Source organism: Topomyia yanbarensis, chromosome 3, assembly GCF_030247195.1.
Source record: "Topomyia yanbarensis strain Yona2022 chromosome 3, ASM3024719v1, whole genome shotgun sequence".
NCBI lineage: Eukaryota > Metazoa > Arthropoda > Insecta > Diptera > Culicidae > Topomyia > Topomyia yanbarensis.
In genome coordinates, this window is record NC_080672.1 from 295,000,055 (window position 1) to 295,024,928 (window position 24,874).

The following is a 24,874-nucleotide window of genomic DNA, read 5'->3' on the forward strand; positions in this document are numbered from 1 at the left end:
TTCACTGTAACTCACCCAATTTTCAATATTTGTCAGTGAACATTTAGAAAAATATTGCTCAAATGTTGCATCTCGGTATGTTTGAAACGGGTTTTGCGAAGTATGTTCTGCCCTTGCGACTTTTAGTTTTAGTCGCTAATATAATGTTTAAAGTTAAAAAAAAGTTCTTCAGTTCACCCCCCCCCCTCTCCTTTTCATCAGCTCAGGTACTTCTCACCCTCCCATCAAGCACAAAAACCACCCCATGACCATCTCCTTAGTGGAAGGAATACTTATGTCAAAATTGAATTCGTCGCTAATAATCACATTGAATGAATAGACTACTTCAAAACCCTCTCCCCCCCCTTTCGTGGTCCACTCCCATCTACCATTGGCTTGGTGGGAGAAATGCATATCGTCGCTGTTGTGCTATCTTATGACAAACGCCATTTTGGGGTAAACTGAGTTAGATATGCCACATTACTTGTCTGAGCAATCTCTACAAAGTGGCGTTTTCAAAATTTTGAAATTGTGCTTGGTTACTTAGATATAGATTGAAACACGATAAGAAATAGTCAGTTTTTTGCTTCAAATCACTGTATCTAGGGATTTGCTCAAGTTATATTGAAGTTTTAGAAGTTTTTATGTGTAAAAATGTCTGAGGAACACAATGGCATAAAAATTTTCCAAAGAAAAATACACGAGTTGTGAGAAAAGTTTACGGTTTAAACTGGAAATAAAGCATATTTGGCAACACTGAAACCAAGAATAATTATTTTTCCTATATTCCCTGATTCATTTCCTTCAAAATGCATCTCACCGATTGTTTATATACCAAATGAACCCAAAGATATGAATAAAAGTTAAAAATTGATGACTTTTTTCTTTGGAAAATTTTCCATGCACGATTATGACACGCCATATAAATTTTGTCATCAACACACGCCTATGACACGTGTGAGTGCGTCTTTTGTTTACATTCATAGTAAAAACTCGCAACGTATTAAACCGATCTTCGAAATATTTAAGAGATTAATACAGAATAGATAGAAGCATCAATTGTCTTCTTTGGGTTGTTTATACTATTTATAAGTTCGAAAATATTCAATCTCAAACTTTAAAAATCGTTTTTCTCGAAATGTGCCAAATGGCGCTTATCATAAGATAGCACAACAGCGACGATATGTCGTATACTAATAAACATGGAGATATAAATAATTCTTTACCTAGAAAACAACCCTCCCCCCCCCTTAAAGCAGAGTATTCCCCCCCCTCCCAAAAAAACCATACCATGAACAACTTCTTGGGGGAAAGAATACGTATTCCAAATTTGATCAAGATCGGATTTGTAGTTTAGAAGTAGTTAGCGGACATACATACATACAAACATACATTAACTTATATATATATATATATATATATATATATATATATATATATATATATATATATATATATATATATATATATATATATATATATATATATATATATATATATATATATATATATATATATATATATATATATATATATATATATATATATATATATATATATATATATATATATATATATATATATATATATATATATATATATATATATATATATATATATATATATATATATATATATATATATATATATATATATATATATATATATATATATATATATATATATATATATATATATATATATATATATATATATATATATATATATATATATATATATATATATATATATATATATATATATATATATATATATATATATATAGAATCATCCAAATCCCCTCCCCTAGGTTGATGGGTTTGACGGCATTGCAAACATCATCAAGCCTATTGCGTGCACCAATGCTAAAGAACCTCTGATAGACAATTGCTTTAAGATGGCTATTGCATTACTCCTCGATAGTGGTACATCGAGGAGACCGGGAGGGCTTATGGGCCTTTTTGTGTTTTGTGTTTTTTCATTCTCTGCGCCAGCCCATACTAACGCTCAACCACTAGCCTGTGCGCGCTGGCGTGGCCGGCTGGCGGGTCGACATGGATTGACTTTTGCCGTGGGCCGTGTTTGCAGACATTGTTCCACAGTTTAATGGCAGTGTTGGTGGATGGGGCCCACAATGGGGGTTATTGTGTGTCCATTTATCGGTTAACTAAATTAATTTATTATTAAAACAATTTAAATAAATTCATAAGTTGTAACCAATTAGTTATCGTTTTGTAATATTGTAGTTTTTAGTACTAGTGAACAATTGTTATGTAGTAGTCGTATGTTTATCTATGTATGTGTTCTTTTGAGTACTTGTGACAGGTGGGTCAGGGAATGGATGCAGTACCGGCGTATGTGATACAATAGTGGCTAATACATCCGGTGTTCAATCTGTGCATTGTGTTTCATTCGGGAAGGTCGGATTGGATAAATTAAGGTACAATTAATTTACCGACGCACGTGAATCATTCATTCCCGGCAAGCATAGCATGATGAAATTCTATATGAGTTAAAGTAGTTTGATCGCATGTTATAAGTGTTTTTATATACTACTTCATTGGTCTGTTTTAGTGTGCTTCTATTAGTTTGCTTTTCCATTACTCATGTTTACCAAAATGGCATCAGTTGCGACCATTATGGCACAAATGGTTTAAAGTTTTATGTGATTTCCCAAGCAGCACTTGCAACATGATTGAAAAATTGAAATTAGTTATGTTGTAAATTAATTCCATTACAGTTGTAGATGATAAGTTGTTCAACACATGTTGAATTACAGTTTCTCGCATCAGAAACTAAATCAATATAGTTACAAATTACTGGTACACAACAATAAAATCAATCCTGTTACATGAAAGTTTCATATTTGTTGCCTGCGATTATCTAAAGCACACTATACATTATTTGTTGCATATGAGTTCTGTGAAAATTACAAAACATTGTTTATTATTCATTCATTCATAACATTATTAGTCCAAAAATTTTCGATTCTTTGCGATGAATTTTTGTTTAAGATTTTGAACACCACAAAACTCAATTTTATGATGAACATGTTTTTGTTGAAGGAAAAAAAAAATATTGGGAAACCGATCCGTTCAAGTAGACCACAATACATTTTCCTTCAATATATTTTTTACTTTTTTGATTTCAGTTGAAAGGTTCGGCACCGCAAGCTTCTGCCAAAAAACACGCCTATGGGGATGGGCCATAACTCCGAAAACCTTGAATATTTTCTTTTAATTCAAATTTTTTTCTATCCTCGATAGTCTTTCTTTCTCTTATCTTTCGTTTTAAAATTATGGTGCCTATGGCAAAGTCGCTGCAGAGCACCTACCCCTTTATTTGATCATATAAAATTAGTTCGGGATTCAGTCGATACGGTTACACTGTTATCAACTATGTAATACAAAAGATAAAAAGACAGTGTGTTTGACGAAGTTGTAGGTTGTGTAATTATAAGGATGTCTTTACATTTAGGTTTTTACATTCTGTTGTAGTTTAGTTGGACCATGGTCCAACCAGCGGATGTTCCTTTAAAAAGCATTCAAGTTACAAAGTGTCCAAAGAGCGAATCATGAATGCGTTATATCAGTAGTCGCTTTCGTTTGCAAAAACTAATATGCGTACACCAAGGTATTAGCACAACAATAACATTTTATATTTTGCAGCAATACTTCTTTCTGAAGATCCCGCTTCTTACAAAAACAAAAAAATTATCTCTCAACTTCTAAAAATTTAAAATAGCAACACTGTTTGATATATTAGGTTTTACACCAGCCGACATAACCCCACAAAATGAGTCGGATGAACTTCCTTTGACAATTCTCGGTGGTTTGTTTACATGGGAGCTACGTGAGTTCGAATGAAACAGATGAGCACCCATTGCACTCGAACTCACGCAACTGACAGAGTAAACAAACCACCGAGAATTGTCAAACATGAACTTCATTCATCATGGGTTCATTTGTGTCGTCATCTTGTAGAACTTAATTGAAGTGCAAAAAGAATTTTTAGGTTATGCTATGAATCACTACAGCGGAGCATTTGTGATTGGACCCTTTTGTTGTCATATAGATATTTGCAACATCGTTCCACCTTTTAGTCAGATACCCATTGCAAAACTAATTTATGTCACTAAAGCGGTTCTTTTACAATCTGGCTTGAAATCATAGCGTAACAAATGGTTATGCAATCCCAGATTGACTTATTAAAAACATATTGGAAACTATTAATGCGACTTCGGCGGCAGCCATATAATGACTGGAAAAGTTAATCTAAAATAATAACCTGGTTCACATGGGTCTTTTCGATTTATATATTCAGATAAAATACAATACAATGACAAATTAGTTCACGACCCTTAACTATATGAACATTTGAAACACATTTTCAATGGCCAATCATTTGTTTTAAATTACACTTACAAAATTGTTTAAAGTAAATTATTACGGAATTATTTAATACTTGGCGCACTTAAAATTCAGACGTACACTGAAATTCTACACGATGAAATTCAAAGCGTTGATAACATGTCCCTTCGGAAACCGCAAATTTTTTAACTGCTGTTTTCCATTATTAATATCTATCAATTGTAGAAGAAAAAGAAACAATTTGTAGATATGAAGACTTTGGTGTATGTTTGTTACTAAGAAAACACAAAAAAATATTAATCGCGAAATCATAAAAATCAACCCTGCGTTTCAACTGTGTGTTTTTAGTTTATGCAACTGCAAAATTTAAAATTTTGATAAGTCACAAAATATCAGTTGTAGCAACAGCATTGCAATAGTTAAGGCAATACCGTGTTCACAATATATATATATATATATATATATATATATATATATATATATATATATATATATATATATATATATATATATATATATATATATATATATATATATATATATATATATATATATATATATATATATATATATATATATATATATATATATATATATATATATAAATGGAAGAAAATCTTTGAAATATTAATACCGTGTTTCTTTAAAGTTTTATTCAACACTATTGCAATTTTTTTAAGAAGGTGTTTAAAAGTTATATGTTGCATACACTTCATACTATCCACTATGTTGCAAGTAGGCTCCGCCTCTTGCGCTTTTTCCGTTACGTAATAGTCGATTAATGAATGCAAAGTCTGTCTTTTAACAGATAGGTATATCGTTACAATAGTTGCATACACTTCTATGAAACAACGTGTGCTGCTTGGGTTAACATGGATAAACGATCCGCATTATTGAATATTTCGTAGACACGTTCCTATGTATTCTAAAAATATATGCTTTTCAAATTTCCGTAGATACGAGTACCGTGTACAACTTCCCCGAAGAGTGTATTAGGCTGCGACTTCTGGTTCAAAAGTTATTCTTTATACAATGCTTAAGTGTCTATATCTGCTAGCCATAAACCGAACTAGGCAGCTATCAACAAAGGCGGTTTTATAGTTCAGATGCGAGCGTCATAAATAGACAATCTAAAGGACATGAGTTCGGTTCTTAATTTTTTAATATTTTTTTGGTTCCTGTAAAGCGGAAACATTATTATGCAGAATTGTTGGTTTCAAATAAAGTAATGAGGGAGATCATAACCGTTATTTCTGACGTGTTATTTTATTTTAGCAAAGTTATGCTCTAACGTTATATTCACGATGCTACTCCAATCTTAATCGCTGGATGATTCGTTCAAAAGTTTTGATTAAAATCAAATCGTGCTTCATGACCGGAAAGATTCTTGATGGCGTATAGTGACAGATATTGCCCGGCTTACTTAATTATCCTACCTTTAGTTTACAGGGCACTCTACAGCAGTTCCAGTTCCAGCTCCACAGGGATGCACAGTGGTCAAAATGAGCAATTTCGAGCCTTTAATTATTTTGCGGCTAAACCATAAGGTTTTGAGTTTTGGTGACTAAGGACAAGTTTTTGGAGTTATTAAGACAGATTTTCAGAAGTAGACGACCATGTTCCAAAATGAAATGTAGAGGCATTTTTGTAATGTGACTTTTTACTGGAATGATATAGACATTTTGAGTCTTCAGCAAAGTTGCAGACAATGTTATTTTTAGTAATTTAACTGAAGATACTAAGAATGTAGCCGTTTATTAGCTAGCGGTTTTGTTTGTCGTCGAAATTGGTAAACGTAAGTTGTTGCAGTTTTCGAGTAAAACCGAGGACGATCCAAATAACAATTTGTATAACAACGCCGACAACAGTTCATCGAAAGAGGATAAGATAACTAGATCATCAACATTCTAGTGTAAACCTTTGCTACTTTCCCATTATTTAAGATTGAATAGAATATAAACGCCGTTAGAACTCAAATACTTGCCATTTCATTTGTACGCAACATTCTTGGATACTAACCATTACTTCATGACTTTGCAGTAGATTGTAGAATCGTAATCAGCGACCCCAAAAACTCTCGTAAATCGAGTTTAATGCTCATTGTAACAAAATTCGCTAATTTCGGCGTCTATTTTTTTTTATTCAATTCGTTTATTTGATAAGGCACGTTGCGTTAGCTTAAAGGTGCCAATTTTGTTTTGTTTTACATTTTAAATTACTTAAAACTAGAGGATTACATATTGATTTTTTTTAAATGAAACTAATGCGATTTTATAGCTATCTTATATATCTACACAAGGGAATAATATGATTTTCGTAAGATTAGGGGGGTCATTTAGTTGTTTTGGCAATATGATTTGACATTTTTATCAGTGAGATTATTGGAGCAAATAATGTTTAACTAAGGGGGACAATTTTTACGACTATCTTAAATGTAGGAATAACTAGAGGGCATGATTGAATTTTGTAAAGATTCGCAATTAGAGTTATTTTTTGTGGGTAGTGGAGTTGGGCATTTTCAACGAGATTATATAATATAATAGTTAAAACTAGAAGAGACAGGAAGAGCTAAATGCTTCTTGAAGATATTTGAGGGGGGGGGGTTGGGGTGTTACTTCTGGGTATAAGAGTCAGGGGAGGGAGGGTAGACAAAGATGGCAGGGAGAGAAAATTATTTCAGTTTCAGGCATCGGGAGATCAACGGATGGATTACAAACTCGGGTGGCCTTCATCAGGAGGAATCATATACTGGGACGCCGGGTGGTTCTCCTCAAGATGGCAGGGGTTTTTCCAGACGATTTTGTAGTACGGCTCAGATGTGGATCGGCTACATTTTGAGTTGGGCGTGTTATGTTCGTGCTGTAGGTCCCGTGTTTGTTGGCTCATTCGATACAGATGCTTTGATACAGGTGGAAGAGGGTTCTGAGAATGATAAGGAAAATAGGAAGGGGCGGTTGGACTTGTATATTGATGGTTTTCACTAAGGTGTATATAAGGGACATATAGAGGACATCGCGGCTTGCCAGCACATCTCGAACCGGGAACCGGGTTGGTTGGTCTTCCTCGGACCCGCAGGGTATCCATTAGCCGAAACCTGGCTGAACTGTACTCGGAGCACGCCCAGACAATGTGCTCGATGTCGTGATAGCCGTCGCCACAAGCGCAGATACCACTCTCTACGAGCCCAATACGCCGGAGATGTGCATCCAGCGTATAATGGTTTGCCATGAGTCGGGACATCACACGAATGAAGTCACGACCCACATCCATCCCCTTGAACCAAGGTTTCGTCGAAACCTTAGGGATTATCGAATTCCTAGCTCCCCACTGCTCCACGAAGTTTGCCAACTTTCGAGGGTTCTCTGATGAGTAATACTGAAAAATTCGCTGAACCAAATTGTTCTTTCGTAAACGTCACCTTCTAAGGCACCCACCTTAGCTAAGGAGTCCGCCTTCTCATTGCCCGGAATGGAGCAATGAGAAGGGACCCAAACAAAGGTAACCTGGAAAGAGTTGTCAGATAAAGCACTCAGTAGCTCCCGTATTTTCCCCAAAAAATACGAGGAGTGCTTTCCATGTTTCATCGAGCGAATAGTGTCAATGGAACTGAGGCTATTGAAACGATGAAGTAATGGCCTGCGGGTAATGTTTCAATGACTCCAAGGGTATACTGAATGGCAGCTAGTTCTGCGGCGTAAACTTAATATCCAGTGTGATCATGTCTGCTTGGTGGTTCTTGCACATAAACATTTATTTTTTACATTTTAACGACATTCAATTAGCTAGAGATTACTGGGTAGGGAAAGTTATGAAACTTAGAGCCACAGTACTCAAGTGAGAGCAAGGATGTGAAGTAAACAGATCGGAAAACTAGAAGTGGCAGGGTCATTAGAACAGGCTTAATATCGTACGGGCTTAATCTTTGTCTTCTGTTAATGAGGGTCGAGCTTAGGCAGAATAACTACGAATCACCCGAGTTCACTAACATGTGTCCTGATAAAGGTAGACGTGTCTATCTTTACCGTGACAACATTCAAATATTTCGATATTTTCATGAAATTTGAAGAAAAGATGCACGCGCTCTTTCATTTGCATTGGATTTCTATGCGCCCATTTGCTGAGCCCTATTACAAAATATCCTGTCAAGCTCGCCTATTTACCCAGCCATACCCAGCAAGACAGAGTCAGTTTAGCCCATTTACCGTGCCCTTCTGAAAACCATGTTCACGGTTTAGCCCTCTTCAGTGATGCCAGATTTGAAGATATGTCTTCATTTTGAAGACATTTAAAATGTTGTGAAGACGGATTTTTCATTTTGAAGACAAATTTCTTCGGTTGTCTGACTGATTTCGGGCAGAATTCTGGCTCAAAATTGATAACCGATTCAACATCTTGGCCGTTGAAGACAAATGAAGACATTTTTAATAAAATGTGCAGAAATTTGAAAAAGATACCTGGTATCCCTGGCCCTCTTGAAAATGGCGATTGCTGAAGGGCGAAATCGGGCGAAATCACGACTGGAATGCAAATTGGGCGTTACCATTCTTTTAGTTTATACCCACTAAAAACACATAGCAAGCAAATTCTTTGTTATAAAGTTTAACCAAAGATGCTTTAGGAAAAACATGGTCATAAAGTAATTTATACCTACAATAAAAGCTACATTTAGAAAAGCATCGTCGAATATTGAAACAGATTTTTCTCCATTTGCGTACATTGCGACTTAGGCCCTAATGAAAGATCTGTGTCGAATTGATTAGATTAAAATCTAATACAGTACTACAAAATCGCTGCGAAGCTTTAAAATAATAAGAGTGGAGCAAGTGAAATCCCAACCTCCTCTTTTCTGGCTGACGCCACAGCGTGTGGTATATTTTGGACCTTGCACGTGAGTGTTACTAGTGAAGAGCCAACTGAACAAGGCATCCAGCCCACCAATGGCATATGTACGCATATGCTGGGCATGTTTATTGATCTGCATTCCCGCCACAGGTCGGATGACCACCCACTTTCGCAGCAGTCCACCAGTCCCAATCTGTACAGGTTTATACTGAAAAAAACCCATTCTAGGTAACACAGGTGGTGGTGAAAATCGAAAATAAACCGATTAAAGGCGCAATCACGCCACTTCAATGCCTGTCACCCTTTCGTTTTTTTTCAGTGATATGGAAACATTTCTACCTACTGCCATCAAACATTCGTGAATGCAGAAATAATGAAAGCTAAAAATGGGCCTCAATGGGAGTTTCGGTTCTCGGATCTCTCGTCCCCGACCGATTTCTGTTTTAGAACTGGAATACAAACCATCGATTGGCTGAATACGCAGACGGAAATGGGGTATGATGAATCGGAAAATAATTTCTTTTCAAGTGAAAGTGAATACATACCTAGGTATCTCTTTTGCAATGGATAGACAACTGAATATGCTAAGAATGGAGAACCACGCGTCTCCATCAAGGTGGTTTTCCAAAATGCTTCGATTCAATGGGGGTTCCTTTTGAAAGGTTCGAATGATCCTTTTGTACAAAATACCAAGATTTCCGTTGCTTTAAGGTTACGAAATTCAAATTGTCATTAATTCTGCAATAACTCTCAGCTAATTTCTAAAACACCTCGAACGTAGGCAATCACGCAAGTTGACGTCCATGTTAGAAACTTACGAAAAACATATTTCAAAATTTGGTTTATTAAGTTTAGATATAATTTAAGATACCAGAGGTTGTTGACCTTTCTTAGTAGGAAAAAAGGAAAGAAGAATTATGATTACTAAAATTACCTGCAATTTTATACTTTCAATCAAACATCTATGCAATTCAACATTGTCGCAGGGAGAATGTCATAAAACCTACAAATTGCCACCCAGTGAGAAGTCCATCTGCACTCTTGTGCTCTGCGAAGAGGCAGCGCCGTGTGGCTGGAAGCCACCAACGGTACGATGCTAAGCCAGAGAGAAACGTGAATGGAAAAGGCCATTATCGACACGCAACCATAATATAAAATTTTACCTATGAACCCTCTTGGAAAAATTCCTCTAATCATCTAAGCAGTCGGGTAGCAACTTGAACAAAGTGCACCAAGTCCGCATTAAAATTATTCCAAGGTTCTGCTTTCGTATGGATTTCGGATGCAGAACACGCAAAAGACTGAGAATAGGAACCGCGTGACCCATAAACGCACAAAGATTACCTTCGAGCTTATCAATTTTTGTTACATCATAGCCGACAAAAAGCGCCTTTAGCAAACAAAATGGATAAACCCATTCTATCACATAAATAACCCGAACATCATTAGTCATTTAATAAGCGTCCATTTGTTGCTTTCTTTTGCCAACCAAATAATGGAACGTTTATTGTCGTTCCGCCCAATGTTGCGCCATTCAGGCATCCTACGATTTCCATTGAAAGCTGGAACTGACCCGCACAAAACTTCAACCATTTTCTCATGTCGTGGATATCATTTTCCCATTTCCATTAGCAGTTGTTCTAATTATATTTTTTCTCAAGCTTCGAATGGTTTTACTGCTTTTTCATGCTCTTCTCTTTCATCTTTATGCTTCTTTAATCAAGGAAATGGATTTCCGATGCGTACCGCTACTGGGATGACATTCGCAAAACGGAGGAGGCTTCCGATGCTGGAGTGGCACAACTTTCTGGATATATTTTCTCCAGCACGGATCCGGCGATTGTAAGGGTGAGTTTCGATTGACCTTGGTTTCTTGTACACAGAGTCGCAGCGTGGTCTTCTCCTTCACCTACTCCTTACTTAATTCATGTTTGACTGTCGTTCATTTCACGTAAATTCCAGCCACAAATCTTTTACTGTATATTTATGAAATCAGTTTTTTTATGTGTATTACCTTCACCAACAAGCCCCTTGGCCCCAATGCTGGTTGCTTAAACTAATTACATTTTAAAATTGACAACATTTTCGCTTTTATCGCATTCCGCGTCCGGTTGAAGTCAAAGGCCGTCGCAACACTGTTAAAAACTCGCTGGAGTCCGGTAACAGCGCTCTGTCAACCATAGTTGGTTCTCCTGAACGGAACTCGCAGAAGAGAGTTATTACGTAGAGCTCGAACGCGGGCTTGAAGATCCAGACGTCCGAGGAGTGTAGGGCTATCCACTCTGGCAGAGAGTAAGTCCGAGACGAACACGGCTCGAGAGCAGTCCCTCCGAATGCTGAGTGTATCGAGGTGTATTAGCTGGCAACGGTTTTCATAGCTAGCAAGCTGAAATCTGTTTCGCCATGGGAGATGACGAAGGGCGAAGCGTATGAACCTGCGTTGGACAGTAGAGTGGCTCGCGGTTGTATGGGAAAACTTCAAAATGATTTAAACTAGCGGGCACAGCACTTTTTGAGTTCCTTTTGTGGTCCCAAATGCCTTTGCAAAATTTGGTAGCGGTTGGTTGCTTCCCGGGTTTGCGCATTGCGTTCAAAGTTTGCATGGGATTTTATATGGGGAAATCAATTATTTTGCATTTTAATTAATAAAGATCCCTATTTCACTGATAATGAAGAACCAGCTACATAAAACTATAGTTCAAACCTTGGTTAACAACTTTGTCGAAGACCGTAACTAGCTACGAGTTTTCAAAAAATAGTTATAACGATTTTAAAACTTATGGTAAAATCCAAATGCAGAAATTGATTAGTTTTTCCAACACTGCCGGTGCACCACCGACATCGACATTAAAAAGTTAGATAAACGAGAATATATTCATCGCAGAGACTTGGTATCTTTGAATGAAATGTTCAGAATGAATTGCTGAATAAAATAGACGTAGTCAGAAAATGAAAAGAAGCGGGGGTGCGGGGGAGGTCTTGTGTACTCCCCAGTCCCTTTTTAGATTGTTTTGTATAAGACAAAGAATCATTACGTCCTTGTAAAAGTCAACGACTGAACTTTCTTAATATTTTGATAGACCCAAATATGAATCATACTACAGTCTTTGTTGTAGGAAAAAACATTTACAATATTTAGGATTTACACCTACAAATTTATGTTATTTTTCCTTGATGCAAAAACTAACTCAGGTCTGGAAATCGCGTTAGTTTCTAACCTGAAGTATATTGCTGGTCCACCAAGATCACCTCTGTTTTGCGTGAACCTAACTCAACTTCATCAAAAAACGCTTGTTTGAAGTAACTATCCGGGTTTCGTTTCTAGATTCTCAAACTAAAACTTCAATAAAAACAATTCCGGGACTTCAAGGAATCTAAGGATATGCATTTTTTTTTTAATTCTGACTCTGAACGGCTAAGAAATAGGGTTTTAAAATACGTAAAACTTATAAACCGTTGTACCATTTTAAATGAGATAACAGTAGAGCCCTTAAATAGTAGCACTCAAACACGTAAGATTAATTTTTAATTCGACGGTACAAACCTGCGTTGAAGATGTGCTCCTTATGTTATACTAAACTATCTACACAAGCCTCCCCCTCCCTCTTCTTTTCATTTTCTGACTACGTCTGTGTTATTCAGCAATTCATTCTGAACATTTCATTCAAAGGTACCAAGTCTCTGCGATGACTATATTCTCATTTATTTAAATTTAAAGTATCGGTGTCGTGGTGTACTGACAGTGTTGGAAGAAATAATGAATATCTGCATTTGGATTGAACCATAAGTTTTAAAATCGTTATAACTATTTTTTTGAAAACTCGTGGCTAGTTATCGGTTTCGACAAAGTTGTTAACCAAGGTTTGAATTATCGTTTTATAAACCTGGTTTTTCATATTGAGTGAAATAGCGATCTTTATTAACGTAAATGCAAAATAATTGATTTCCCCATATAAAATCCCATACAAACTTTAAACGCAATGCGCAAACCCGGGAAGCAACCGACCGCTCCCAAACTTTTCACAGGCATTTGGGACCACAAAAGGAACTCAAAAAGTGATGTGCTGAAAAATGTCATTTTCGAGCCACTCTATTGGACAGCCTCGATTCTGTCAATCCCGTTCTGGTAGTACGGATTCCAAACAGCAGAACAATATTCTAACGTTGAGCGGACCAACGCGCAGTAAAGCGATTTAAGACAATATACGTCCCTGAAGTTTTTCGCTATTCGAAGATGAACCCAAGCTGTCGTGATGCCTTATCCACGATGCATGAAGTATGTGGTTTGAATATTAGTGCCGAATTCATGATGACTCCGAGATCTTTGACGTGAGAGAGTCTTGGAATGCTCGAGCCGAAGAAATGGTAGTTAAACTGAGTCGGATGGCGTTTCCGCGTGAACGTAACGATTGAGTATTTGCTCGTGTTCAAAACCATTCTGTTTAGATCACACCTCGTACTAAAGCTGTCCAGTTCCCTCTGAAGAAGCTCGGCATCGGTTTTATCCCGCATTTGTTTGAAAAAATTTCATGGCGAAAGAAAGGCGGGGTCCTTGTAATGTGATATTGACGTCATTAAAGTAAAGGAGGAATATTACTGGACCGAGATGGTTTCCTTGTGGTATGCCGGATGTAGCGAAGAATGGTGCAGATAGACAATCCTTAATGCTGATTTGGAGTTACCTTCCATCGAGGTAGGAACGAAACCAGCGCAGAAGTTGTCCATGAATGCCGAGTTTGTCTAGCTTTGCTATTGCGATATCCTGGTTGATTTTGTCGAAGGCCGCAAATAGATCCATGTAAATAGCATCGGTTTGCAATCCGTCAGCGAATCCATCCATTACATATGTTGTGAACGCGAGCAGGTTTGTCGTTGTCGACCGTTTAGGCATGAAACCGTGTTGGTCATCTGCAATGCTGTGAAAGAAAATAGGATCTAACACAACCAGCTCGAACAGTTTTGATACGGCACTTAAACACGAGATTCCCCGATAATTGTCGATGTTCGATTTATTTCCTTTTTTATGAACTGGAAACATGCGCGCTGCTTTCCAGCAGGAAGGGAATGTACCAGTAGTGAGTGATAGCTAGAAGACTCGCCGAAGTGGTTCAAGAAGCCCGCTGATGCACTTTTTGACAAAAATCGAGGGAACACCATCTGGACCCGGGAACAGGATGCTTTCAGTTTGGCATTTGCTGCAAGAATGGCAGCATTATCGACACAAATTCGGTTGATGGTTTCTTTAGTGTCGGTGCCTAAAACTCCATTAAACGACATACCAGATGGCAAACCGGATTCTTTTCGCTGCTCGTTAACATACTTCCAGAACGCTTGGGCTTGGATTTCAGTTGACGCTCTACGTTTCGCTGGTGTTTAAAAAAGGCGCGTCTGCTTTGTTGTTTGTATTCGTGGTTGAGTTGAAAGTAGTGATTTCGTAATGCAAGTGTCTTATGCTTCGAGAATTTTTTAAATGCAGCTCGTTTTGCAGATTTTAAACGTCTAAGGACGGTTGATTGCCAGGGAAGGTGTTCATCGGTACTAATTGTTCGTTTTGGCACATGGCGGTCGATAAGGTAGTTAAGAATACTAGAAAACGTCATCGCTGCTTCGTTCGCGTCGTCATTGTTAATATTTTCGTCCCAGTTTATATCCAACAGCGTGCTAACGATGCTGTCGTAGTCAGTGTTTTTAAAATCGTAGACGATAGAGCTTGAGACGTCTTCAAAATTCACTCCTAGGTTACCAGCGAATACAAGATGTAGTGGGGGATGATGACGCACCTGCTTGACTAAAGGAGTCGGTGCAGTGCAGCAGTACGGAGCGCAGTCCCGGGCGCTTACAAAGCAGAGGTCCATTGTACGTCCATTCTCGTTGGTGACATTATTAATTTGCCGTAGAGTTGCGCTGCTGTAGTGGTCCAAAATGCAACTGGCATTGTTAATAAGCGCAGATTTTTCGATATCCAATCGTAGAAAACCATTACTTGCCTGGCATCACGTTAAGCCAGGTAAGTTTAAGTCGCCCAGTATAACAATATCATCAGACAAGGCGGCGATCGAGGCGATAAAAGAAACGGAGGGAAGATGTACATCGATCAGGCTGGAATCACGAATACTGTCAGGTGGAAAATACACAACACACAGGAACAGATTGCGATCGGTAAGTTTCACTGATACCCACACTTGCTCGCAGCTCGCCCACTGGTCATTGTTGATCACTGGGGCTTTTATACCACGGCGAACGGCGATAAGCACACCGCCGCTTGATGTCTTGTGGGTGTTGAGGGCATTGCGGTGACAGCGGTAGACATTGAATGTTGAACCAAAGACCTGAGAGATAGAGTACGGCTGTCGAGACACGTCTAGGTCAAGGCGATAACGTCGTAACAGCAACCCGTGGTCGCGAGCAAATAGCTGTCCGTTGATGAATTTAAGCCACCAACATTCTGGTAGTAAACCTCGATGTTGTTAGAGAACGGATCAGGTACAGCAGAGAGCGAAGCCATGTTGCCGTGTAGGAAGATCCTTTCGTCAATCCCACGAACAGTATCGGAACGGTTCACGGCCGCTTGGTCGACTGTGGTGAGGGATTCGAGGCATCCCGAATCAACTGCGTCGCGCCACAAAATGCGACTATCGTCGTCGTCGAGAGAAATGGTTGGCATCTGACAACAAGATGTCGGAGCAAAAGGCAAAAAACTGGAAGCGAAGAATATATCAGCGCTTAAACTGTTCGGAACAGATGTAAACTTGTCATTTGCGGCAGGTTGGAAGACCCTTTCACCCATCCCACACACAGGACCGGGACGACTGATGATCGCTGGCTGCAAGTGCTCGACTGTTGAAGCTACATTTTTGATGGCGACGGAGGGAGCATCTATTCAGAAGATTGTATATTAGGGTGTCAATTCAGAAATTGTATTCGAATTTTTGATGCTAAATCGTCGCTGTTGTGCTACCTTATGACAAACGCCATTTTGGGGTAAACTGAGTTAGATATGCCACATTACTTGTTTGAAAAATCTCTACAAAGTGGCGTTTTCAGAATTTTGAAATTCTACTTGGTTACTATGATATAGCGAGAAACATGATGAGAAATTGTGAGTTTTTTGCATCAAATCACTGTATCTAAGGATTTACTCAAGTTATATTGAAGTTTTAGATGTTTTTATTTGTGCAAATGTCTGAGGAACACAATGGCATAAACATTTTCAAAAGAGAATTACACGAGTTGTGAGAAAAACACAGTTCTACTTTTAAACTGGAAATAAAGCATATTTGGCAACACTGTAATCAAAAATATCAATTTTTTCTATTCTATTCTATTTTTCGATTCCCTGACTCATTTCCTTCAAAATGCATTTCACCGATTGTTTATAGACCATATGAACGCAAAGATATGAATAAAAGTTAAAAATTAATTATTTTTTCCTATTGAAAATTTTCCATGCACGATTATGACACGTCATACAAATTTTGTCATCAATACACGCCTATGATACGTGTGAGTGCGACTTTTGTTTACATTCATAGTAAAAGGTAATAGTATAACCGAGTATTCTAAGCAACGAAATACCTTGTTCATTCAATGACCAAGAAGATAATTGGCAGGACACTGATGACTTATGAGCATGTTAATAACAAAAAAATTAACTTTGAATGTCGGAATATATGGAATGAACTATAATATTTCAAATGTTTATTAATTTCGCATAATAGTTTATTTTTCATGCTAGTCTATTTTACGCCACATTATTCCAAGGATCCTATTAGATCCCGCTATGATTTATATATGTATCAATTGGGTATTTCTTGCTGAACATCAAAAAACTAAATTTAGCTGCTACTACCTGCTACTATACAAACCATAGCGCCTTAAAGTTAGCCCAAAAAAAAAGCAGACAGCAGAAGAGATACCGAGTTGGCCAATTCCGCAAAAAGGTGTGTTTTGAAAGCATCTACAACTTTCTAGAACATCGAGAAACTCAAATAAAAAAGTTACAATGAAAAAACACTTTTTAAGGGGGTATTCCGAAATGTACTTCAATTTCACCCAATAACTTTTTTCGTATAACAGATAGCCATTTTGCTACTTCAACAAAGTTTCATAAAATCATTTCGTCTACAAAGTTTCCATACATGACTGTCAATTTTGGCAACAACTTGCAAAGTTATTTTTTTTATCTGCGTATCTGCCCCTTAAATAAAAATTTTCCAACATTATATAAAAACTACTTAAAAAATAAAGAAACCTTTCCGAAGACATCAAAGTGTCATAACCAATAGGTTCGTCGCAAATATCAATGTCCGGCTTTTTTGATTCCGTCCCACTGTGCGCCGGCCAGTGGCAAGTTACTACTTGCTGTTTTCATTTCAAAGCGACAGTTTTATTTCTTACACAAGTTGAAAACTTTACTTGTGTGTCAGTTCTCAGTGACCAGATCTCGACGCTTCATACCATGGCATTGTTTTTGTTTGCGCTCAAATTTTGCATCGAGACTGTTTTTCGAGGTGCCAATACTTTTGAGGTATGTAATTCAGTATGACCACAAATATTCGCACTCTACCGTATTTCTAGTATACTGAGGAGACAATTTTGGGAATTGATTGGCGGATTGTTGATTACGGTGTATATCATTAGATTTGAATTACCACTCCAAGGGCCGCCACGGCATTCCGGTTATATTCCAGACTGCACCCACAAATTTTTTTGCACAAGCATGTGAAACAAAAGTGCTTTTATGATCCATTGCTGATTGAGTTTTAGTTATTGATTCCAGTTTCTAATAAAATAGGTTTCATCCAGCCCTGAAAATAGATTACCACATTACTCTTTTACTATCAGATTCAGACTTGTCTTTCAAATTATTTCCCCCATGATTTCTGTCTCTTCCTTCATATTCTTTAGTTTTAACTTTGCGTCTGGCTCTGGGCCCGTACGTAAATAAACTCTCCTGATGTCCTCCAATAGAACATATTGAACTGGGTTTGACTATATCGTACCTTCTTTCTGATCAAACATAGTCCGCTTAGTATTTTAATATTCCGCAAGACGCAGAAACATTCAGCTGTGCCAGAGATTTCGAAAGTTCGCCTAGGTAAGCTCAGAATTGTGATATTTTGTCTAAAGCAAACAATTGACGTTACTGGCGACAATACTTTTAAAAAGAACTAACGCGTTTACATGTCCGCTGAAAAAGTTGAGATCGATGGTGTAGTTATCGATTCGAACTTGACATGCGTGAATCTATTGAAGGACTGGATTGGCTGTTTCAAGCAACCCTTGCTCCAGTGAGCGAAGATTTTGAATAACAATTGCATCGGACGGGACAAAATTGTATGCCCCTGCAAACTAGTGTCGGCTTTGGCGAGACTGCTTTGCGTCTTCTTCGACAAGGATCGTCTGCATGATCGGTTGTTTGTGCCGCGCGTCATACATGCAGTATTGCATTATCTTCAACCAAATGGGTCTTTGCTACACTATTTTTTTTCTCTTAAGAGGCCGCCCATATACCAGCAATAGGAAGCTCGGCCAGAAATCCGAAGCAAACAGCACCTGGTCTTAGACATTTGAGAAGGAACAAGGAGTTTCCAACGCTTCCAGAAACACCAAAAATCTCATATGGCATTTCAACCATAGATTCAACTTAGTACAGGATTGGTTGGACCATGAATAGGAACCGGAAACATTGTGATATCGCGGAACTCCTCCCGGCATGGAGGAGATTTCAATTTTCATGGCAAGGTATGAGGTTATCTTCTCGATGATAACTGATCTAGCTTCCTCGACGATCTTTGCTACAGTTTTCAAAATGTGGCTAGCTTTACTACCCATGGCCGCATTTCCGTTTCCCTAGTTTCTATGAAACTGAGAAAACGAGCGGAAAAAGTTTGCAACAATTTTTCACTATTCCTGTTGAAATTTGAAATATTTATCTTGTTCATTATCTATTCTGGACTAACAGGAGCGCAGCGTAGTCTTCTGGCCCCTTTGGTAGAGTCTCAGTTATGCGCCTCTTGACTGTCTACTTTGACTTTCTTTTTCAGTTCGACTTTCAAACAATAATTTTGTGTGTACCTGGGAATGATACTCCTATCCAGACTGATATTATGACTTAGCCTCACTTATTTTATGAAGTAGATCAAAATTTATTATGTTATTATGTCTACCTATCTTATGTAGTTTTTTGCTAGACACATTATGCACAGATTTGCGCAGACAAAAACAGTAAAACTAGCTACCATGAACATCCTGGCATCACGGAAGATCCCATAAGCTTTACATGGGCTTCCCCTTTCAATACCATCATGCTCGTTTGGCTGTACTTTTACAGTCCATTTGGCTGCACTTTTTGACACTTCGCTAGTCTGTGTATAAAGTGTATGTAGTTTTTGCTTGCGACCCTTGCGACTAAATGGTGTCAGGTTGTACCCTCAAAAAAGGAGGTTGTGCACAAGACACGACCCGGGTTTCATTGATAATACAGCATGTCTAGTGGAGTGGGACAAGTGAGACTACAGACACTTTATACACAGACTAGCAGCCAAACGGACTGTGAAAAAGTGCAGCCAAACGAGCATGAGGATTTTGAGAGGGGAAGTACAAGAGGAAGCCTATGCAAAGCTTATGGCTGCTTCCGTGATTCCAGTTTGCTTTCATGGTTGCTAGTTTTACTGTTTGTATAAGGACTTTGAACATTAGTGCCGAATCCATGATTTGACGTAAGAGTGTCTTAGAATGCTCGAGTCAAAGAAATGGTAGTCAAACTGAGTCGGATGCCGTTTCCGCGTGAACATAACGTTTGAGCATTTACTCTAAAACCTTTCTGTTTAGATCACACTACGTACTACAGCTCTCCAGTTCACTTTGAAGAAACTGGGCATCGGTTTTATCCCGAATTTGTCGAAAAAAAATCATGTCAGCGAAAGAAAGGCGGGGTCCTTGTAATTTGAATTGACGTCATTAGACATAGTTTGTTTCTACGCTTTTCGTCCTAAACTTTGAAATCACGTGTTTTGCGTTTTCGTATCATGCTAATATTTTTATATATTCCTTCTAGAACCACTACATTGAGAAAGTGTTACCGTTGTACCGCTCGGCAACTGAATCGGAACTAAAGCTGTGCCCAGGCGAATGGAAATATGGATCCTTTTTCACCACGGTGCTAACTGAATGTAGGCTGTTCCAGCCATGGGCAACCAAAAAGTACCATTGTGTTTTATTTATAATAGCTTAATATTATTATTTACACATTTCTTTTATACCATAGGTTCCTACGCAACGGCGGCCAAATCGTTACGGAGAAAATCGACGGTTTTCCGAATCTGAGCGGAAAGTACGACGTTGTTGTGAATTGTACCGGTATGGGTGCGAAAAATTTGTGCGGAGATCACAAACTGGTTCCAATTCGGGGACAAGTGATTAAGGTGAAAGCTTCCTGGGTCAAGACAGCCTTCTACGCGGACTACGATACCTATATTATCCCCGGTTTTCAGGGTGTCACCCTTGGAGGCTGTCGTAACTTCGATAGCTACAATTCAGAACCCTGCAAGCATGATTCAGCAGCGATCAGAGAAAGATGTGAAGCACTGCTGCCTAGCTTGAAAGGAGCTCCGGTGATTAGGGAAGCAGTTGGATTAAGGCCCCATCGAGACCCGGTGCGTGTGGAAACTGAACTAGTGGAGTTCGCCAATGGTCGTTTGAAAGTGGTCCATAATTACGGACATGGGGGCTATGGAGTGACCACTGCTCCAGGAACGGCCATTTACGCCACACGATTGGTTTCGGATGTTTTGAAGAGCAATAGTAAGTTGTAAAAATAAAACATTGTTCATTTTACCCTCAGGATTACTTAATAAATATTGCATTTTATAATCATACTAATTTTGTATTATTGGGTTAAAATCGTCACATACTCAAGATACTTAGTAAAAATTTAAATCGATGATATTTTTCATAAGGCTATTTGAGAAGTTGAAGAAGTCTAGGGCGAATGACCCATCGAACAGTGGTCGCAAACGTCAAAAACGTGAACTAAATTCACTAGAGGCCAAACCATCGAATATATTTACAGGGTGTTTTTGGAGGAATTGTTCGTATGAATATTCCCCACAATCTGGTAACAATTGAAATTTGGCATGGCTTACTAAGATCGAACTAAACAATTTAACTTTTTATACTGATGAGGTAGAAAGTTGGTGTCTTCGACAAAGTTTTAGGAATGCTCATAGTGATGAATTTTGTTGGAGAACTTGAGCTTGTAGGACTAAAGGTTATCGATTTATAAGGCGTTTTCTATGGCACCCCCTTAAATCTAGTTTTTTAATATAACTTTTTTCATTGTGACTTTTCGTGCAAACTATGTTCAAGACAAATGTGTAGGTATCAAAACTACATAATATTATCGAAGACTGTATGTAAAAATTCTCATTCGTTTCAAAGTTATTGAAGATTTTTACATTTTTTACACAAACTTCAACTACGTATAAGAAAGAAAGGTGCAAACCAAAAGGCACGAACAGGCATTTTTTTCACTGTATAAACTATGCACAATAAAGCTAAGAAGGTTTGGTGCGTGGCACTCTAGAACCTTATGAATAGGGTAAGCTTACTTTATCATGTTTTTTTAGTTTTTCCTATAGTCGCAAGTGTTGAACTAATATTCCTTCCCACCCCAAAATTGACCTGCATCTACGTTATTGATCATACTATAATCTTAGTCTCTTTAGGTTGTACGTTGAGTATGATGTACTACTCCCAAGTATCATACAATTGGTTAAATATGCAATTTCAACAGGCTTTAATAGGTCACGGGAAACTCACGGGCAGTCAACTAAGCTAAGCTGATCTCAAGATATTTCATCTGATTCGTACAATTGAAGATTTCTACAACATCTGCATCAAGCTTTCGTCGATTGGTATAGAAAGAACCGAATGTGTGTAAATCTAAATCTAATGTAGTGATCGGTGAGCTTATTAAAAAAGGACCCCGGGCGATTTTTTTACTACCGAAAGCCTGGAAACAATCTGCTAGGTATGTTCGATCAGGAAGTATTGTCAAATTTATTTTGCATCAACGGGAATTTATTTTGCATCAACGGGAAGGCGGAGTCCCCTTACGATTGTCCCGGTTTTATATTCGTCTGATATGGTCACCCTATTTCTAACCCTTACACAGCCAGTATTGAAAAGCATCCTGAAAATCACTACAGTCGTGATTCGCTGGTTGGACACCCTTTAACTGGACCGCTTTTTAGTTGGACCTCCACTAGTTGGACCATTGTCCACCTAAAAAGCATCTGAATGTCAAAATCTCATGTCAAATATACTTTGACAATCTATTGAACAATCTTTCGCACTACTAACGTCTTCTTTGGAGAGTTTTGGACATTTGTCAGTCTGTCCAACCCGGTCAAACCATTCGGAATTTGATTCGGAATCCTGAATGGAGTCAGTATGGATTCCAAATCAAATGCAACCGATTCTGAGTCGGAATCGGTTGTTGCATTTGATTTAGAATCCATACTGCCCACTGAGACGTCCAAAAAATTGTTTCAAAATCGTTCAACACGGGTCCAACGATGGACGTTCGTTGAACGGTTATTTGGACGATTTCCAAATTGGTCCAACGAACGTCCTTCATTGGACGATTTTGAAACCAACCGTTCTTAGAGGGTACATTCAGAAATCCGAACCGGTTCCGGAATGATTTTAATTGGGAACCCTCTAAGAACGGTTGGTTTCAAAATTGTCCAATGAAGGACGTTCGTTGGACCAATTTGGACAACGTCCAAATAACCGTTCAACAAACGTCCATCATTGGACTCGCGTTGAACGATTTTGAAACAATTTTTTGGACGTCTCAGTGGGAACTAGCGAATCAAATTCGTTAGCAGGGATGCCAGGTGCACAGATTAATCTGTGTTTGACAGATTTTCAATATGCTGCACGGATTGCAAAAAACTGACTGCAATGGTGATGAAGTGATTTTTTATCGCTCCGTTCCATAAATAAATTTGAGATGTATAAAATAGTGAAAATTGAATAGAAACTTAGTAGTTACAAGTTTTGAAGGAGTTTTTCAAGTGTGTTGTTAAATTCGAGAATGGATGAATGGTTTAGGTGCACAAGAAGTGATTGGAAAATTTTGATTGACAGAAAAGAGCGATGCGCCATTTTCTGCAGTAATACGCAAGGGAGTATTTTTCAATCACATATTCCAATTGGAATAGACAATTCCTTCAACGTAGCATGTTCATTCCGTGGTTTAGTTGATCTGCTCGCCGCATATTTGTTTTGATTTTCGGATAGCCTCTACGCGCTCACCAAATTCAGCTCAGTCTATAGAGAACAGTTGCGCAGAGAGAGGAGTCGGGGGGAGTCTGCCTGTCGGGCACAATTGGAGTCCATCTCTGATACTCCAACGAGAACATTTCATATGGGCCGATAAAAAAAAGTAAACAATTCCGGTTAATACTTACTTCAAATAGACACTAACAAAGCTTTATACATACCTTAAATAAGCCAATTCTGAAGCATGGCTGCTGGCGAAAAAACGGATTATCGAAAAGGCACATAAGCAAAATAACTTGTTTTGTTTATGTTCCCTTTCACTTGCCCTCAAAAATTAACGAAAAGTTTTCTCTTTCATAAACTGTTGTGAACTGTGTTCAGCTAGTAACGGTTTGTCCGGAATTTCCATTAAAAGTGGATTTTGCCAGGTTTTTAGGCCGTAATCATATGTTTGTCGAGACATAATCATTTGCTGAAAACAAAAGGGCTCACCTGCACGCACTATAAGCTAACGTCTCGCCGAAAAGGGATTATGGGAGAGGGCACAAAACCAGTGCGATGTTTCAAAAGGGACCAAAACATTTATCTGCAAAAATCTTTCAAAATAATTTTTTTTAATAAATCTGGTATATTATTCGGCAAAAAATGGTTCATTTAACACGGCATTGAGTTGTTTGGTCAATGGGAATATAAAGTACGAGGTAATTTTTGCTGTTCATAAATGGGAATATAAAGTACGAGGTAATTTTTCAGACGCCATTTTTTCAACATTAGCATATTGTATATAATGCCTTATGAAATGTTGACGTCGACTTCTGCAGCAAGATTGGATTTTGGTTTTGCTTGATGGGTGGACATTCTTCTCTCTGCACACTCTTTGCGTACCTTAATACTGACGCCTTTGTCCTAATCAACTAATGGTGCGCCTATACTCAGAGATGTTGACTTTGACTTCCTGATTGTGACTGAATTTTTGAATACTACCTTTGCGTTTGCGTTACTTAAGAGCTGATCACAGTTTGTTGAGCGTGTGGATAGCATGTCGGTACACGGAGAAGAAACTGTTGAATCTAAAACGTGGCGAGTGACTGTTTCAAACTGAAATGGGCGTTTTCCAAAAGCATGTATTTGGCTTAGTTCAACAAATACTTCTGTTTACATTTTAAATAGAAACATTGTTGATTCGAAATGAAATTTGTTAGATCTATCTGATCCCTTTGTTAAAAACCAACAGAATCTTTGTTTAATTTCAACTAAATTTGAGTTGTTCTCTCCTTTGGTTGATACAAAAAAATTGTTTTTGTTCCTTCAAACTTGTTTGTTCGGTTAAACTTAACATGCTTTTGTTGTTTCAAACGAAATATTTGTTGAAACTACTGAAAAGCCAACAA

The 24,874-nt window shown here is 38.0% G+C and overlaps 1 protein-coding gene across 4 annotated transcripts in view; it reads left to right on the top strand.

Moving 5' to 3' along the window:
- Positions 1-21,068, top strand: part of LOC131691021 (D-aspartate oxidase) — a 95,597-nt gene extending 74,529 nt beyond the window's left edge. For all 4 annotated transcript variants that reach the window (XM_058977155.1, XM_058977156.1, XM_058977154.1 and 1 more), the window contains exons 3-5: positions 10,916-11,039; positions 20,251-20,396; positions 20,461-21,068. In XM_058977155.1, the coding sequence (XP_058833138.1) occupies positions 10,916-11,039; positions 20,251-20,396; positions 20,461-21,007 (817 nt within the window). In that variant the 3' untranslated portion in view covers positions 21,008-21,068. The remainder of the gene's footprint in view (positions 1-10,915; positions 11,040-20,250; positions 20,397-20,460) is intronic.
- Positions 21,069-24,874: the final 3,806 nt, after the last annotated feature.